Source organism: Bactrocera oleae, chromosome 5 (assembly GCF_042242935.1).
Source record: "Bactrocera oleae isolate idBacOlea1 chromosome 5, idBacOlea1, whole genome shotgun sequence".
Classification (NCBI taxonomy): Eukaryota; Metazoa; Arthropoda; class Insecta; order Diptera; family Tephritidae; genus Bactrocera; species Bactrocera oleae.
This window is the reverse complement of record NC_091539.1, coordinates 73,539,605-73,558,214: the sequence shown is the minus strand read 5'-3', so window position 1 is coordinate 73,558,214 and position 18,610 is coordinate 73,539,605. Positions and strand designations below refer to the sequence as shown.

The following is an 18,610-nucleotide window of genomic DNA, read 5'->3' as shown; positions in this document are numbered from 1 at the left end:
GCTGGATGGCGGAAAGTAAAATGATAACAATTGCTGCGCGTTGTCCTTGCTGTGGCGTGTTCGCAGGCGGCAAGCGAGGGCGAGCAACAGTTGCCTGCTGGGAGGCTGATAAAGTGACACCAAGCGGCCGTGCACTGTGTTTTGCACTCTGCCCAGGGTGTCGGCCACGCGTGGGGCGAACACAGCTACAATGACAGCTTTCGCACGCTACCAGACCCCACTTGATTTGACTTAAAATTTTTTCATTCTTCTCTGCAATTGTTTTGGCATTGATGCTTTGCTTTCGTGTTTTGTTCTCCATTTGCCGATTATTCTAAAGCCGCACTATTTTTTTTTCTCCTCTCGGCCTTTTTTTATTCCCTGACCGAGCGCATAATTCTGGTGTATTAATATTGTTGTTGGTCTTTCACTCCCCCGCCCGTGTTGTTGGAGCTAAATTTACCACACGCAATCAATGCCGCGCCGTGTTGCTGCACCCCGCATTTCACCTTACGTGCTTTGTTGCTGCTCGCGTCGTGTCCCCGCAGCGATTGCCACGACCGTGCTGACAACTTTATTGCAAATTGACGAGCTGATGAGTGGCTCAGCTCGTTTTATTAAAACAACGAATGCACCCTGCCCTCCACTTCACAGTTGTCCTCGCGCATGAAAGGAGGGGGAGGCACTTGCTCTGCTGTGAAATGCAAAAATATTTTATTATCTGCTGGTATCTGTTTTGCATTCCCGTGGCTCAGCTTTTTATGATTTTAATTTTGCAAAAAATCTGCCCCGCCTCCCGCGCTCGGCGCAACGGTACTTGGCGCCTGAGCCATGTTGCTTGTGGCTGTGCTGTTGTAATCTGCATGTGATACACATGATACACCAGATATTACACCAAACACGCCTCGCCTCTGTACATGCAACAACATAATCACTTTGTTGTCATTTCGCCATTTTTTATGATTTTTGTTTGATATTTTTTTCTTCATTTACAATGGTTCCGCCTTCGCTGTTGTGTTTGTTAATTTGTCGGGCGGCGTGGACCTCCATGGAGAGTCGCGCTGGCGTGCGTGGAAGGATGCAGGATATGCGTGTTCTTTGCTTGTGTACAGCTTGACTGATATTTTATTTATTTACGGATATTCATTTCATATCCTGTGCGGACATACCAATTTAGTGTCCCCTGCAACGTGTGTTCTCGTGTTAAAAGCCCATTTTCTCCGAACCAGATAAAGCAGCGGAGGACTTACATATGGATCATTGCTTTTCGTTCGCTTGCGGTGCGGTTTGGATGGCGTTGAGCTGTCGCATGAATTATGTCCTTGCGTGTTCGGGCAACACACGTATGTACATTTATTATCCGTATATTAAGTTTGTTTAAAATGCTGTAAGGCACTCAAACATGAGTGAAAGCATTCGCATATGCAAAAGCTCGAATGGGTAATTACGCACAATTTTGATTGAAAAATATACCTTTAAGCTAATCTATTTTTGGTTGCTGGATCTTTTTTTCAACTGAAAGCACAAATATTTCGATGGAAAGTTTGCGCTTGTCGAAACAATTACGATAGTTGCCTTCAAATAAGCAGGTGTGTTCCTTCCAATCTGTACAGCGGATGTCCGATGTCCACTTGTTAGTCACCATTTTGTTAGCACAGAGCAACTGCCAATTACTTTCATTGCGGTGACCTTCTCATAATGCAATTTTCTTGCTTCCGTCTTTCTCTGGCTAATGAGCTCAAACCTTAGCCACATTTTAATGGGCCACAATTTCCACGGCAAATAGGCAAATTCGCACTAATTTCGAACTTCTCTCCCCAATTCCAAAAGAGGTGGACCGCTGTGCCGATTTACAGATCTGTATTCCAATTAAAGCGAACTCAGCCGCCAGGCCAGACAAAGTCTTAAGTAATTGCATCCTTCCATTTTTGGCAACAACTTCGTATAGAAGAAAGACGATAATGGCGAAAGGCTGGTTATATAAGTATATATTTACGTATATGTGGGTATATACGACTGTGAATATGTGCATGATAGCACAAGCCAGCAATATGGCAGCAACCTTCATAATGAGGGAAATATGTTTTTATTGATTTTCATAATAATTTTACAGTATAACGGGTATTCGAGTGAGCGTTGCAACCCTTTCACTTTTCCTTTCGCACATACACCTTTGTGCTCGTCGTAGAAGCAATAGGGGCGTCCATAATTTGAACTTTCCAAAAGAAAATATGAATGCACGCGTGTTTTTCAATTACATGTATGCATATGTATGTGTCTAGCATAATCTGGTGGCAGCTTGGCTATCCAAACTAATCTCGAATAAAATTTGTGGAGATTATTCGGAGAAATTCACGCTTTAAGTGGAATGAGTCCCAAATGTGACTTTGCTGAGGTTGCAAACAACCAAGGTCTTCCTTTTGCCAAGGGCGTTTGGAAGCTATATACTTCGTTTGGCAGTATTTGGACTATTTAATATTAGAAATGTATTTTGTTACAGTTCAAGCAAACTCAAACCAATAAGAACCTCCTTAAGTAATGAGAACTGGATTGAGACGACGGAAGTTACCAAAATATTTGCACTAGAAATTTACAGGCAAAGCATGAGCAAATATGAAGACGAGGAGCGAACCAAAGGGTTAAGACACAAGAAGTATGTGTGTGTAGGTAGTACGCCTGAGGGCAACGACAACAAAATTTACGCTTATATTAACTTAAATTATTAGGTAGTAAAAGGGCGACCCGAAATTCACCGAATAAGCAAAGCAAACTGCCTCTCGATAGACAGTAAATGCTGAAGTCGGACATCATCATCGCCATTGTCGTTTAAACGTGAAATGAATTAAATGTGTCCTTCCGCAGTGGCGTCTTCCTCCCTGTACAATCGGGTTTGAGTGTGCGTGTGGTCCACGGCCGAACTTCATTGGCATTGATTCTCTTTTGGGAATTAATTAGTATCAGCTGGAGCCATTGGCTGGCCGAAATAGACGCTGACAAGCTGAGTCTTACGGCAAACACTCTTGCTAACCCGTTAACTGTTTTTCGGGGGATCAGTTTCGATGAAGGGGCGAATGCTGGGCGAGCCCGACATCACAGTTGTTTGAAAACTTCGTAGCTACAGCAACCGCACACTTTGGTGGCTCCTTCACTTCACTGTTATTGTCTTTGTTTTTGTTTTCATTGTGTGCGAAGTTCGTGAGGTCGTTGTTCCTGTTGCTGTGTTTGATGCCAGCCAGCTTTATGTTTATGTTTGTCTGCGACCTATTACCGTGGGGCGTCATTTGCGCGTATTCTTAGCAGTGCAGGCTAGACCCGCTCAGAATAGCAATAAGGAAGCCAACGTGCAAACAATTGCTACTGCACACACACTCACACATACATGCACGCACTTACGCGGTTATAATGAGGCCTGCCGCGTTCTCCTTTAATGATGTTCATCTTTGCTTTTCGCCTTTTCCAGCAATTTAATTGTTCAACAAAGCAAACTTCGCTCTGCCACTCATTTGGGTATTGCTTACAATTATTATTTGGCAGCATCGCCGTCAATTGTCGCCAAGAGTTCTCCGCAATTGTTAGCAAGCTTCTTACGGTTTGAACAGGAACTTTCGATGCGCTGCGTTGCGAAGCGACAGTCCTCTCATTACAAAATGAATACTATGAAAAATTTTAATTGAGTTTAGGTGAAAAATTAATAATAATTTTTAATTAAAAATAATAAAATTTATAAGGATTCCATAATGCCAAGAAATAAGAAACCGCAACGTACATTGACTATTCCATAAAATTCAAAACCTATGTGGGCTAATTTTTGAAGCCTCCTCCGCTCCCCTGAAGCCAAGTAGATATACATACATATGTAAATATGTACATAAAAGCCAAAGCGTCTGTTGTGAGTAAATGTATGTAAGCATGGTACATATGTACATATGTAAGTACATAGCAAAATAGAGGTATTACTCTTTCTTTGCTCCCTTAAATTATTTGTTGTCACTAATTTTTGGGGTAGGTTATACTTTTAACTATTGAAGTAATAACCTCGTATACGGACATACATATGTACATAGTCATACTCGCAAACGCCGCAAGGATATTAATGAGCCTGTATGTGCGGTTAACAACCCCTTAAGCTTTGATTTTAATGGCACAAGGCCCTGCGGTGTGTTGAATAATAGTAACTAGGAAACCCGTTATCAAATTTTACACATTTTCAGTATTATTACTTTTATGGTTATATATAAACGATATATGAACATATATTGCTCCAAAGTACGGCGCCAGCGATACTTTCGTTGTACGCATGAGGTGAATTCTGGAATATAAACTTCAATGTCACATCTTAAACGGTAAACATGCTAAGGGATGGAGTGAATTTAGCGATCGGAATTCGGTAAAAGTCAAGTCGGGAGTACAGACGCAACATTTCGATACAGATGCTATGTGGTTTTATATGTTTTGACGCAATTCCTTAAAGAATTATACGTATGGATGTATGAAAGTCTCTAAAATGGCCAGATACCAGTATATCTATTACTTCTAATAGCCCAGGAAAATAGCTGAGAAAAGGCAGCGCTTGCAGAATATTTCACGCAATTTTACAACAAAAACCGCAGGACAATACAATCACAAAGGACATCGGAACAGCCCAGAAAAGTAAATTTCGATTTATTGTCATTGTTCTAGGGAATCGAAGTACGATGACAAGTAAGCGGCACTCGGTGGGCGGATGCGGCACTAAAGGACACGATTGACGGGCGCTCCCACGATATTAATTCTATCACATAATTAGATTTGAACTCAATTCTATTTTGGTTGCGTGAACAGGAATTCTATAGTACACATGTGCTATTCGGCGTAATTATTTTTGTAATTTCTGGTTTCTTATGCCACATTTGCAGGGCACGCAAGTGGTGACACACCTCTCATCTTCGAGTTATTAGTGCTGTGTTTTTGTTTTGAGTACTCGCGCTTCTCATTGTTGTTCGCTTGATGTGAGCTGTGTTTTCGGTCAAGTATGAACATCGCTATACCTTTGTTTTGTTGCCTCATAGAGTTTTCTGGCGGAGCCGGTACCTGCCCGAGCGGTCGCTTGCCGAAGCCATTTGTGTGGTCTGCCAAATCAGTGCAGCAGGTCCCAGCTTCGTTGTTGTTGCGGAAAGTAGTGCACACATTATCAAAGTTGCTTTTCTTAGACACAGTGGCTGCCTATTAGTAAAACATATGTATTTTAATGTTTAAAACTGCTCAGCGCGGATTGCAAAAGGTCGCTGTTATGTGAAAGGGTTAAATACAATGAGCATATAGTCATAGATCGCAAATTGAAACTGTCGCACGAACACCGTAACCCTTTCATTGTGCCCTTAAAAACAAAAGGCGATCATTTAAGCTTGCTTCCAATGTATTGATTTGCTTTTATGTCTGAGTCTGGACCTGTTGGTAGTGTTCACTTTGCTTGAAAAATATCGCCTTATTTGGCATGTTCGTTCCTTTGTGACACTATTTTTTTCCTTTGACCCGCGACTGCCAGATGATTTGCTGTCATTAAGAAAATGTCTTTTAACCCTTTTGCTTAATTGCTACGACTAAGCGACGAAACTCTCTTGTTTCACCGGCATAATGGTTTTCCATAAAATAAAATACAGGAGAAAATGCTAAATGCCCCTAATTTGGAGCAATAATGCTTTTAGCACAGTACGCACCATTATTTGAGGTTGCTGTTTGCGGCTTTGGTTAGAGTTAGAAACCCATCACACACTGAGAAAAATAGTCGTACATACATAATTATTTTTATTTTTGGTATAAGTAGTTTCTAGATCAAAGGGCGCGCCTAAAGAAGCTGCTTTTTGGGAATTGTAAACAAAAAAACTATTATATAGTATGTTTAAAAATTTTCGGGACATTTTCATATATAAATAATCAATATAATATTCTGAAAAAATATTTCGAATTTTCCTCCAAATTGGAGTTTTTTTTTGTTTTTTTCTTCAAAGATACATTTTTCATACAATCGAAAAGCTGGAATCATTGCACAAAGAAATACACATGTACAAATAATCAGGAAAAATTCTAGTTTTGAGAAATACGCCATTAAAGAAATATTGAATCAACTGAAAAGTATTATTTTAAAATTAATAATTACATTATATTTAAAAGTACATACTATCGAAAGATGCAAAAGCAAAAATTTTTTTTTCGAAACTTTACACTAGATGTTGCCCTTTAAAATGATTCAGTGCTAAGTCATAAGCTAGCTAGTGATGTATGTATACTCGTATGTGTTAGTTTACTTAGTAAAAAAATAAGAATTGTTATGCAATCTTTTCCACACTATTCATCTAGTTGAACTGTGTTCCTTCATTTATCACTCTAAGCTAAGACTCTGAGTAAAGCTTAAACTCATCCCACAAACACCATGCGTTTGGTAATGCACAACGGTTTTTCCCCACAAAAAGTTCGTTCCGAAGAAAGTATAAGTGTTGATATGGACGATTTACCATTTTAGTTTACAGTTCACTTTATGATTTTATACTAGCATGGATTTTGTACGCACGGGGGCAGTCGGAGTAAAACTTCATACATTTACATTTAATCGACACATTATCTCTGCAGTTGGTAATTGACGCATATCTGTCTAGTGTTTCGAATTGCGTGAATGCATTCGGCAGCAGCGCACAAAAGGCGCTGATATACCTTTTATCTATTATCTTCCTTTACTTTTATTTTTTATTAATGAACTTTTAATATCAACTCTCTGGGCAGTTACATAGTTGGCTTGGCTTGAGAAAAAGGAATCAAAGTGGAACAATTTATTGACACCAAATCGAATATGTAAGAAAGCGGCAATCCGCAGGCCATTTTTTGGCATTTGAACCTAAAGAAATGATTAATAGTTTATCCAATGAAATGTGGAAACATCTAAAATTTAAAAATGCTTCAAAATGCGTATGGGAGAAAAATCACACGCCAAAAATGCACAATTTAAAGCAAAGTCGAATAGTGCGTGAGTTGAAGTGTGAGAGCGCGGCGAAGGGGGTTGCGAAAGTGGGTGAGTTGTTGCAGGTAAAGATAATATTTGATTAATGATAAAAAGTGGAACAAAGCGAAGGAGAATGAATGCCTTCAAATAAAATTGAAAATATTGAGCAGCGAATTGGACATTGATGGACACCGCACAAACACACAAATATACGCATGTATGTACTCGTATTTACATGGTATACATACATAAGAATGTAGAGTGAATTTTTAAAAATTTTCAAAGCTGCAAGTTGGACTACAATTCGTCACAATGGGTACTTATTTTGGAAATGAAGATGCTTGCGTTGATTAAATTGAAGTTTAGGATGAGTTTACGTATGTAAGTATATGTATGTGTAGATAATTGTATATGTGTGAAGTTTGATTGCGAATGTTTACTTTTTATGAACTGCTTTTACTTATCTCGATACTGCAAAGCTGTTCAATTCAACACTGCCATGTCGTAACTGAGAGCTAAGCAGAGGCTGCTCCAAAAGACTTGTAATCGGCAAGTGCCATAATCAGAAGAGGCACGATTCTGACAAAAAACTATTTTATACACAGTTGCCGCCTTTTAAATTTTGGGCCAAGTGGATAAACAGGTTTGAATGTTCCAATGGTGCTAAGCTGGAAACACCGTCGGGAACATCGGATTGAAATTGAACTGTATTAGCCCACAGAATTTATATTTGTAAAGAATAGTTAGTGAGAAATGCTAAGGGCTATTTTTAATAGAAGAAATGTAATAAAGGAAATATTGCCGTTACATGTGTATCATAAGTAAATATGTATGTATGACAGGCAAAAGACACACAACTTTCCTTAGAGAGCAGATAAATATCTCTAATTTACTAAGCGTCATTGTGAAGACATGTGTGTGAATAATGGATAACAAGAAGAAAGTACCTTGGAAGGTTAAAACATTTAGGTGACTTAAATTCAAGTCTTTATTACCGTTTGCGTATCTCTCTGGGCAAATACATATATTACCTTATAGATTTCGCCATATTTACACAGCAAAACAGCTTCGTGCCTATATTCGCCGAAAGTTTGCTCCTGTCCATCCTTTTTAAAGCTTACTATTTGACTTAAAGGAATATGTAGCTAAACTCCTTGTACATAGGTAGTATATGCCAGCATACTTACATACATATATACATAGATATGAATTGAAATAAAAAACTGAATATATAAGCAATGCCATTGTAATCGGAAGAAGAACCTCCCTTCTGCTTTAGGTTCTGAATAACTTCTTTGTAGTCACATTCAACATTGCCTGATCTCGATCTCTCTACCCAGCATCGGTCGGTCACGAATAGCAATAATGCCTTTGTCACCAGATCTGCGATGTCATTGGTGCATTGGTACTCGCCCCCATATTAAAATGTCGTCTGAAATCAAAGCTAAACCCAAGACTCACTTGTGACAGAGGGAGAAGCAGTGACTGGACGCCATTAGAAAATGCCTTCGAGTGAAAGAGACATTCAAACCAAGGAGACACAACAAATGACAAAATTTAAACGAGAGGAAAAAATCACCACCAACAATAACAATAACCTTATATATTTACGAAGCTCAAGTAAAGAGCAATAACAACAATATCAACGCCATCGACCAGCGCAAAGACTGAGGCAGCGGCGAAGCCAAAGCAAAAGGTAGCGCAACCATATAGTAGCAGTGTGCTAACCAGCACCAACACTCACGGAGGAAGACAAAAAACGAGGTGAGTCAAACAAAACCAAGCAGTAAACGACAATATGGTCGCTGCCGCAGCGGCGCTTACAACGGCGTCGACAGCGGCAGTGAGCTGAACAGCAGAATCTCAGGCGGCAGCTGACGACGACGCTGCAAAAAGTGAATGGGAATCGGTGTTTCACTCGTACGAATGTGAAACTACAAAAGTCAACTCGTTTCACCTCTGTCTCACACAGAGGCGCAAAGGGGCGAAACTCTCTACTAAGAAAAACGTAGCAGCGTTTGTGCGCTCTCCCTTGCTATCAATAGCCACAGTGCTACGTTCGTGCTGAGTTGAGAGAAGCAAGAAGCGTGTATTGCCTCTTTGCCTGAATAGCTGGGAGTAAATGGTTATGGTAAAAAACAACAACACCAACAATATAATGCGACGGTCACCAGCGTCGCATGTCAACTGAATATGGTCCAGCGCGGAAACATGCGACACTGTGCGAATGAAATGGCCTACTTTATGTGCCTGCCATGGAAACGTATGTGAGAGGGGGAAAAAGATAGTGATTGTGTATATGGACAATGTGGGTGCTGTCGGTGGGCAGGTTGGTAAACGACTGCTTTGATTAGACGGATAAGCGGGTGTGTTGCTGCAAATTGTGTCGTCCCCCAAAGTTATATGCTGAAGATAGGACAATAATATAATACACCCACACATTCGTCTACATTTTTGTGTATTTACTTATGCAGGTACATAAGGCATGCAAGAAAAAGGCATGCGTCGAACAGTGAGCGGGCACATTCCAGTGGACATATTTTCTTAATGTATCACCGTTTGCCCAAATGTCCGCATATGTGTGCTCCGCGGTCATGCAACAAACGATGCATATACATATGTATGTATACACTACCGACTTCTCAATTTGCTTAAGCTGAGAAGGGAAAGCTTGAATGCACCTGGTTGCAGCTGGCGAATATACTTTAAGAGACATTTCACGATAATCGTTGACTATCTTACTATGAAATAAAACATTAAATGGTCTCTAACGGTAATATGTAGCGTAAGAGTAAGTTAATCCAAATGGAAACTACTTTATCGACTCTACATATATGAGAGGTGTGTCTGTATATAAAAATGAACGCATATGTATGAATTGGTATATTTATACTCAAATATATACACATAAGCAGATATCTGCTTTCATACATACATTGATATAAGTCAAAATAATACAACAGGAATGCGCTCTTATTCGAGGCGCTCAGTGCTTCTGGCTGGAGGAGTGAGTGAATGCGCTATGAGCTTGGTGGTGGTTAAAGCGAAATAGAGGCAGTAGCGCTTGCATTATGTGCTCTTTAAAACAGACCGTCCGTGGTCTTCTACTCTGCCAGGCGGGTTCGCCTTCACTATGAGTTTTTCGTGGTGTTATATCTCCACGGGTTAAACAATGGTATGGCAAAAGGCAATACGCAACGCTTATGCAACAACAACAAATGCCAATGTGTCCGCCTGAGTGTCACTGAGCACGCAACCAACTACACTCGCACTACCCCTCATTCACACAGACGCAGCGAACTGAAGGCGATGTGTTTGCACAAAAACAATTCAACAGATGTTTGTACGTCCATACGGTTTTGTCTCTTGTGTCATTCGGCAGTTAGCCAAGTTGCTCACAGTAGAATGCCGTGTTTGCTCTTTCGCCGCTGCCTCTGCTAGTTATGCCAGGTCGCTTTGGACGACTGTCACAGCAGAAACAAACTCACTCTCAGTAGGTCTCGAATTGTCATGTTTTGCGTGTATGTGCAGCTGCAGCGAATCGCGGGACGCAGCTGTCCTTATCGTCATTGCCCACGAACACATTCGGTTGAGAGCGTCGCAGCAAAGTGTCCCCAAGCAGAGTCGCCATAGCAGAGCAGGGCGGCAGAGCAAACAAAAGTCAACCAAGAACATTACTGTCTACTCAAACGTATAGGGACTGAGTGTGAGCGCATTGGTGTGGTAGTTGCCAGCAGCAGCGCGTTGTGTGAAAGGTGCTTGCGCTGGTGTTCGTGTCACTGTGGCCGACGACAGCGGTGGTGTGTGAGCTGGTATGAGGTCGCGGTGAGAAGCAGCGACAGCACAAGTTGGTTGAATTCTCACAGCGACATAATGTGCCACAGTCTGTCAGTGTCACCCACGACTTTGTAGGAAATGGACATATGTGCAGGAGTGAAGTAAACGAAGAAACACGACGAGTACAAGTTGTCTAAGAACTAAAAATCATGCACACATATTTGACGAATTGAAAATAAAAAACGGAAAGAAAAAATTGTATTAAGTGTCTAACTGATAGAGTACTGTCGGTGGTAATAATAAACAAGTGTTGCCTGGCTTTGCAAGTAAATAATTATGATATACGACAAAACAAGTGCAGGGCAGTAATTTAACTGTTTTTAAAACCTATAAAGTGCAAAACCGTTTTGAACATAAAATTTATCTTAAACCGAAACTTTTTCGAACGTTTTGCGAATAATATTGGAGCACAGCTGACGTGTTTGAATAATTTTGTAAAAAAACTGGAGGAACAATTAACAAAGAGAGAACTTGATTTTGGAATTTTTCAAAAAGGTGAGCAATGTTTTGAAACTTTAATTTAATATCCTAGTACATTTTGTGCAGAAATTGTTAAGATTACTGGCCCATATGTGAATGTTTATTAGTGGAAGCTGTGCCGTCGGAGTTTTTGATATTTACCGTAAAATATAATTTAAGGCTATCATCAGGTTTGAAAGGTTGAATGTCTACAGTTTCGCATAAAAAGTTATTAAAAACGCAGTTTACAGGGTGACTTCAGTTAAGCGAATTTGGGAAGGTCATTTATAGGTACATAATATAATTAACAAACTGATGAGTCACAATATAAATTAATTCGATGTTCATAACTTCTAACAACTACGAAAACTCTACAGCAAACAAAAAAAGACTAAAATCTGCTCTAATTGGCACCAGATCCCATTCAAAACTAAAAAGCGCAGTTTTCATTGCTAAGCTTTGCTTTTATTTCTAAGTTTTAGTAAGTAATTATATGCAGACGGACATTTTATCATGTTGTTTATCGTTTTTATTATTAATTCAACTTAACTGTGAGAAAACCTGCCATCAAATGGCTTTATTAAAATCACCGAAGAGCGAGGTCAAAAGAGTAGCGGAAAGAAAATAAAAACGCACACCAAAAGTATGTGTAACAACAGCAATAAATCTGAAATATGTTGGAAATTAAGCAAGCATAACGAGAGTAACATATACACACACAAACAAGAACAGTATAAGCCACTGGATTTGGTGGCGGTCAATTGGCCAAGCAACCAAGCGTCCAAAGAGTAGATGTGATCCATCCGTGAGATGACAGACGACATCTTGTGGCAAGCTGACTGCTTTAATTGAAAAGGCCGCCGAGCAGCCAATCGAGTGAACCTATAAACGCGAGGTCGACGCAAGTCAATTGGCAGAACTGGGTGCAATGCAGTCAATCTCGGTAGATGCCAATTAACTGTCCTAATAACATTCATAGATGCATGCTTACATGTATATTCCAATATCAATTTTTAAACAAATTGCGAGAGAAGTAATTTAAAGAGGAGCATTTCGTTAAGGAGTGCCAGTAGCAGTCGATTTTCCTAAACATAAAATTCCCATCTGTGTCCGCACAAAATGTTGACAATAAAAAGTAATTAAAAATCGGGAGAGAAGCGAGTTACAGCTCCACAAATCAACAGCAACACTGCGGCCGCGGTCACCGGTTGCAACTTTGAATTAAAACTAACAAACCCGCTACAGCACCGCCTCCCTCCACCGCTCGCATGTTTTAGATTTGCGGCTGCCATTAAAAATGTTTTGTGATTTTTGTCCACTAAAGTGCTCAGTTCGCATTTGCTCCTCACCACCTCCCCGTGGTGCCTTCAGCTAAATAATAGCGTTTTACAACTACTGGTCTTCCATTTTTATGACATCAAAAGGCGGGCAACTCGGCAGTCGTGTCCACACTGTCCAACAATGTTCGTTATACATATGTGTGTGTATGTAAAATATTGCGAATATCTCAAACTCAAGAAGACCTTAACTTCGTCCTCTCTGTTATAACTTCACGACTTGTCGTGGCACCAAAATGTTGATCGAAAATCAAATCGCCAAAGTCTTCCTCGTTCGTCTCTCCCGCTCCATGGTGGTGTTGTTGGCTTCATTATTACTATTACGTTTAACTGCTTGCCTAACATATGTACATACTAGCTGGTAAATATTCATACCGAAAATAGTTGTGCGAGTAATAATTGTTTGTGCTGTCCTCTTGTTAGAACTGTTGTGATCTTATCAAGCAGGTTTCTTTCTTCCCAACTCTTACGAGTACATGCGTCTCGAATTTATCTCTATAATGGGGTCGTAAAATTTGCAAACACTTGCAGACTCGCTTTTTCTTTATGTAAATCCGCATTGAACCTGTCATTGAAAGCGTTCACAAGAGTTATTCAGCTTCGATCCGCGACAACCCAGTATATAAATTGATCTTAGCTCGAAGCCAATATAATTTTTTTTTGAACTGTTGAAGGCGAAAAGGAACTATACTTTCTACATTAAAAATTAAATTCAGTAATTTGCTGCAGTTTTCGTGATTTGTCGGTAATTTTGAATAATTTTACGCCTTGCCTTAACCTCGTTGCATACATACATAGGTTTGCATACAGTGATGTATTAGTGCGCACAATAGGTAGACATGTTCATACATACACGCACATCAACACATCTAAGGCATTATGACTTTATAATTACCAACGTGTGATCCGATCGGTGTTGCTCTAAATGGCTTGATGTATTTTGTTAATGTCTTTTATACGTTTATTTTTTCATGTCAACCATTTGGCATCTAAAGATTTTGTCAAAGAATCATAAAACGCTCAGCGGTGCGGCAGCGTAGCGGTAAGAAAGCTCATTAGGATTTTATAGCGGCCACAAGCTGGCTACCTAGAAAGCAACATAAAGTTAGGCGGCACGATAAACAAGCTAAGCGGTTGAAAACAGGCTAAGACGAGATAAAACACAACACAGACGTATGAACACATACTAACATCAAGAAAAAGCCAATCTAAATGTTAATGATCATCGTATACAATCACTGTCGATAATAAATCAACATCAAGCTAGCCTCAGCAGCCGAAACCCTGCCAGCCGCGACTAAGTAGAGTCAGAAGCCAAAGAAAAATTCGGACCGCCATTGAGCTACCAGTGATAAAAGTGTCATCTTCGTTTGGCGAAGACTTCTGCTGGCGGTGAGACGGTGCGACGCATTGCAGGCCGAAGTGACACGGTCTGCGGTTGCCACTTTTCTCGGACATTTACAGCTTTGTCGTATTTTTATTGTTGTTTTTCGTTATTCGACGACAAACATTTTGTCTTTGTAAGAAATGCTTAACATAAAAAGAGAGACTTTGGAATTTTATGCCTCGACTTGTTTGTTGTAATTGTATAAATCACCAAACTACAGTAGTATTTATGTCATGTTAAGTCATTGTAACTCATACGTGGTATATACATATATATATATATATATATTACATATACCTCCAAATGTGAGCTGGCAACGCATGCCGCTGACATGAGTTAAGCGTGTAGCTGAGTGTGACAGACACAGGTCAAGCAATGGTAAAAAGACAAATTTAAACACGAAGGTGACAAAGTGATGCACACCGAAAATATGGATTACACTGTCGGCCCTTCTTCTTTGACCTCGCTGGCTTTCAACATCTCGCCGCCACAAAAAGAAACCGTAATTCCAATTTTATATTGAACGCCGCTGATTGTCGTAAATGGAATTCGTTCGCAGCTTGATTTGCTGCACCCGCGTACGTCGTAATTATTTACGATCAATTAAAATCCTCCATTTCTCGCACAATTTTCACACATACCTTCCTTGATCGCATGGACATTCCAGCTCATAATACACCATTTATATGGTATGTGTAGCTGCGCCTGTGTTTGTAAATTGGCATCTTTCGTCATTGCTCATGGTCTTTTGGTGATCGGCGGACACAGCGAATAACTCAAAATGCGACGAATAATGGCAGCCACTGTTGTGTGTTGTCGTAAAAGCATATTTTATGCGCCTGCTGACAGGTAAGAGTTCCTGCCAGAGTGGGGAAAGAGACAGCTCCAATTCGCGACCGATTCCTGACGCTGCTGGGAAACTGACACACTGGACCCAAGGTAATCGCCACCATTGACACAGCGCGTTTGTTCCCAACGTCAACAACGCTCGGATCACACACTATGTACAAGGCCCTTTCAAATTGTGGACTTAATTGTCTTTCTGTCACACCACTGATATTCAGCCAAGGCTCGCGTTTGGTACTTTTTACTTTCTGCGTCCCCTGTCATCCAGTTGTGGAGCTTGGCATTGAACATCACTGGAATTTATGATATGAGTTATTCTACAAAACCGTTGCCTTGGATTATACGTAGTGCGTGAGTGCGAATATGTGTGCACAACTTGATTGTTTGGGCTTTGGTCGCTCACATTAACTTTTCCGCTCAATCTCACTCTCTCATAACACGGCGATACATCTGTATATATGAATAAGGGGAGGAATGTATTTCTTTGAGCTTTATGATTTTCTTATTCGCATCCTTCACGATAATCCTTATACATTCGCCATTCGCTACAAATTGTTGTTGATTACATTTATGGCGCAATTTCTGTGTTCTTGTTTGACCGATGTCTCTACGCTTGGTTGTCACTTGTGTTGTTCAAGTTAGTCGTGTTATAGAGCTAAAATGGTTCAAAAATATTTAACCAGCTAAAATTAAAATATATATGAGTATACAATAGAATGACTGTGAAATTGACATCGGCGCTCATATTGAAAGTATTAAAGTGTCAAATCTGGCGAACCAGTAGACTCAAGTGCGCCGTCACTTATCCATTTGACATCGAGGAAATGATGTAATCTCCTTTTAGAACTGCTCCACTTCAGTTCAATGTATGTGTGACACTGTGCGTATATTAGTGTGTGAGTGTATCTTTTGGTTTCTATTGAATTTATCGCGGAGCATTTTTAACTGCGTTGGAGATGTCATCTTTCTAATTATGCGCAGATCATCGCAAACAAATGCAGCCATTCATTTTATTAAATATGTATGTGTATAGTTGTTGTTATTATTGTGAAATTCTAAAAATGTGCACACACACCACACAAATCATATGTAGCCACTTCGGACTGTCAATCAAGATTATGCTTGGCGGCAGTGAGATACAACTACTGACTCGTGTAGAAGCAGATCACTCATGGAGCGGAAATTCGGTTCTCACTCCAATCTGTTGTGATTTTCAATTACGTTTTCAAAATTAATTTTTTGTATGTTGTATATTTTTTGAAACTCTACATCATTTAGGTCAATAAAATTAATGAACTTCTACAATAATTTAGAACTTTTTTGTCTAATTTCAGGTGTAAATACAGCGAACCTCAGCAATGGAACACCTCATATCCACCTTTATGCCTCCCGCATACCTGTTGGGCCACTCTTCCGCAGCAGCGCCCGGACCAATTCCGGTTGCGAACATGGCTGCCTCTCCGGCCACCTCGCCCAACGCCGGTTCAATGGGCAAGCCGAAGCGGTGGGGCTCTCCGCCCGTGAACCTTGCAGCCCAGTTTATCAACCCTGTGACTGGCAAGAAGCGTGTGCAATGCTCCCTCTGCCTAAAGACCTTCTGCGACAAGGGTGCCCTGAAAATACACTTCTCCGCTGTGCATTTGCGTGAGATGCACAAATGCACTGTAGAGGGTTGCAACATGGTGTTCAGCTCACGCCGTTCTCGTAATCGTCACAGCGCCAATCCCAACCCAAAGCTGCATTCGCCCCACATCCGCCGCAAGATCTCACCACACGATGGCCGGACAGCGCAACAATTTCCCGTATTTTCATTGTCACCTGCCGGTCTGTTGCCTTCGGCCGCATTTCCGGGTCTCATGCCACACTCAGCTGCTGGGTATGGCGCACATCAGCCAGTTATGTTTGGTGACTTTCCATCGTCTGCTAATGCTGCTGGCTTTCACCATATGTTAGCGAACCACGAGCAGTTTGAAATGAGGACAGGCTTACGACTTAGTTCTACTGGCACAGGTTCAGCTTCTGCGTCCGATGCGGATGGTGAGGATGATGGCTATATATTAGATGTGCACACCACTGCCTCAAACACTAGTCACGGTGACAGTAATAGCGATGTGGACGACTACTGCAGGGAAATTGATGCCGACGACGATGACGAAAACGAAAACGCTGATGTCGATGCGGAAGTAGCATGTGATGTTGACGAAGAACTGATATCAGTGTCTATCGAAGAGGATGTTGCGGTTAATTTCGATACAACGGAAGACTCCAATGAACCGCTGGATTTCAGCCTTCACAAGCTACGCGGCGTATCAGTAGAAGAGCGTTTGTCCAGTCCTGTTACCATTACAATGTCTGGAAACAGCAGTAACTGCGGTAGTCCCCAACGTACAGCAATATCAAAGTCCAACGGTTTCTCGGTAGATTGTCTGTTGGGAAAACGCAAGCGTAATCACATCGAAGTCCACGAGGAGCGTCTGTCCCCAGTCGTTGTAAAAATGGAAGCGGAAGAAGAAACTACCAGGGACTATATGTACGGACTTGATCTCACCCCTCAACAGGCGCAACAAACGGTAGCCAACACAGACTCAGCAGAAAATTTTTTCACGGTCTCGCACCATCACTCCTCTGTCTTGTCAGCCGAGGCACAGCAATTGCGTCTCTTGCAGTCGCAAATGTTCGCCGCTGCTGCCGCCGCCGCCGCAGCTCAGTCTTCCGAAACGCCCTACGCTCCGACTGCTATGCCCGCCCTCGAAGTGGGCTCCAACTCAGCCTCGCCAGCAGCACCCGCGCCGCCCGTGTGGAACCTTCTCTCTGAAGTATATCGGTCCATGTTCATAAACGGCGGCATTAAGCAGCAAACAACGACTCAGCCTCAATACACTGAAATACCAACGAGCGCGATTTCGGTGTAGATCCAAGTCACCTCAGTTGTTAGCATTCAACCGTCCTTCCTAGTAGTCAACAGAAACACCGTGACCTTGTTATGTACTATTGTATTTAATTTTAGTTGGAGTCTATCGTTACCCAGTTGTGGGTCGTAAAGCTGTTCGGATTTTATTGTAAATATTTATTCTGTAACTACGAGTATTAGTTGTGTAATTTGTAAATTTATTTCATTATACCTGCAAAAGTATTCATAATTTTAATTCTAATTTTAACCTCCTCATTGAAAGCACTTGGAAAAGTTGCAATAAAATGTCGATGAGTCCCTCATTTGTCGTAGCTTTTTAGTAAATTTATGCTTTGTTTAACCCCACTCTCAATGTGTTAAGTTAATTTTTAATATATTCTAAAGTAACACGATTGTCTTAAAATGTTTAAAGAATTACCCAAGCTAACTGTAATTGATGTACAACGAGCAAATCTTAGATTTTAAAGTATAATTTAAGAGTTTTCAACATATCATGGCGTTGGTAATGTTTAGCCAAAGTCAGTAAGTAAACTTAGCAAATTCAATATGAAAGTATTAAATAAAAAGAAAATTTTTATGAAAAAGATAAAAACACAAACAAAAAATTTTTCAATTAATGTTGTCAATATTATGAGTCTGCGAGTTTTATGAACTTAACGCTAAAAAATATTGAAGGAATCCGCTCTAAAATTACAGAAAACACTTTTTTGCTTTTTTGAAGAAATAATAAATGGCAGGGGAAGTTTCGGTTAAGAAAACAATGGCGAATTAATTTTTCTATGTTATCAAGTAATTTTTTTTCGAGTATTTGAATTATCTTATACAAAAATGGTTATCTATAATTAAAATTATGATACCAATCCAAATTTTTCCATATATGG

At 40.5% G+C, this 18,610-nt stretch overlaps 1 protein-coding gene across 1 annotated transcript; it reads left to right on the top strand.

Annotated features, from left to right (window-relative positions):
- Nucleotides 1-10,333: 10,333 nt before the first annotated feature.
- Nucleotides 10,334-18,334, top strand: disco (disconnected). The gene is made up of 2 exons (XM_014230502.3): nucleotides 10,334-11,284; nucleotides 16,153-18,334. The coding sequence occupies exon 2, from the start codon at nucleotides 16,177-16,179 to the stop codon at nucleotides 17,728-17,730; it is 1,554 nt and encodes a 517-aa protein (XP_014085977.2). The 5' UTR covers nucleotides 10,334-11,284; nucleotides 16,153-16,176; the 3' UTR covers nucleotides 17,731-18,334.
- The last annotated feature ends 276 nt before the right edge of the window (nucleotides 18,335-18,610 follow it).

Coding starts and splice junctions, on each gene's coding strand:
- disco (XM_014230502.3), top strand. CDS start 16,177: ATGGAACACCTCATATCCACCTTTATGCCTCCCGCATACCTGTTGGGC.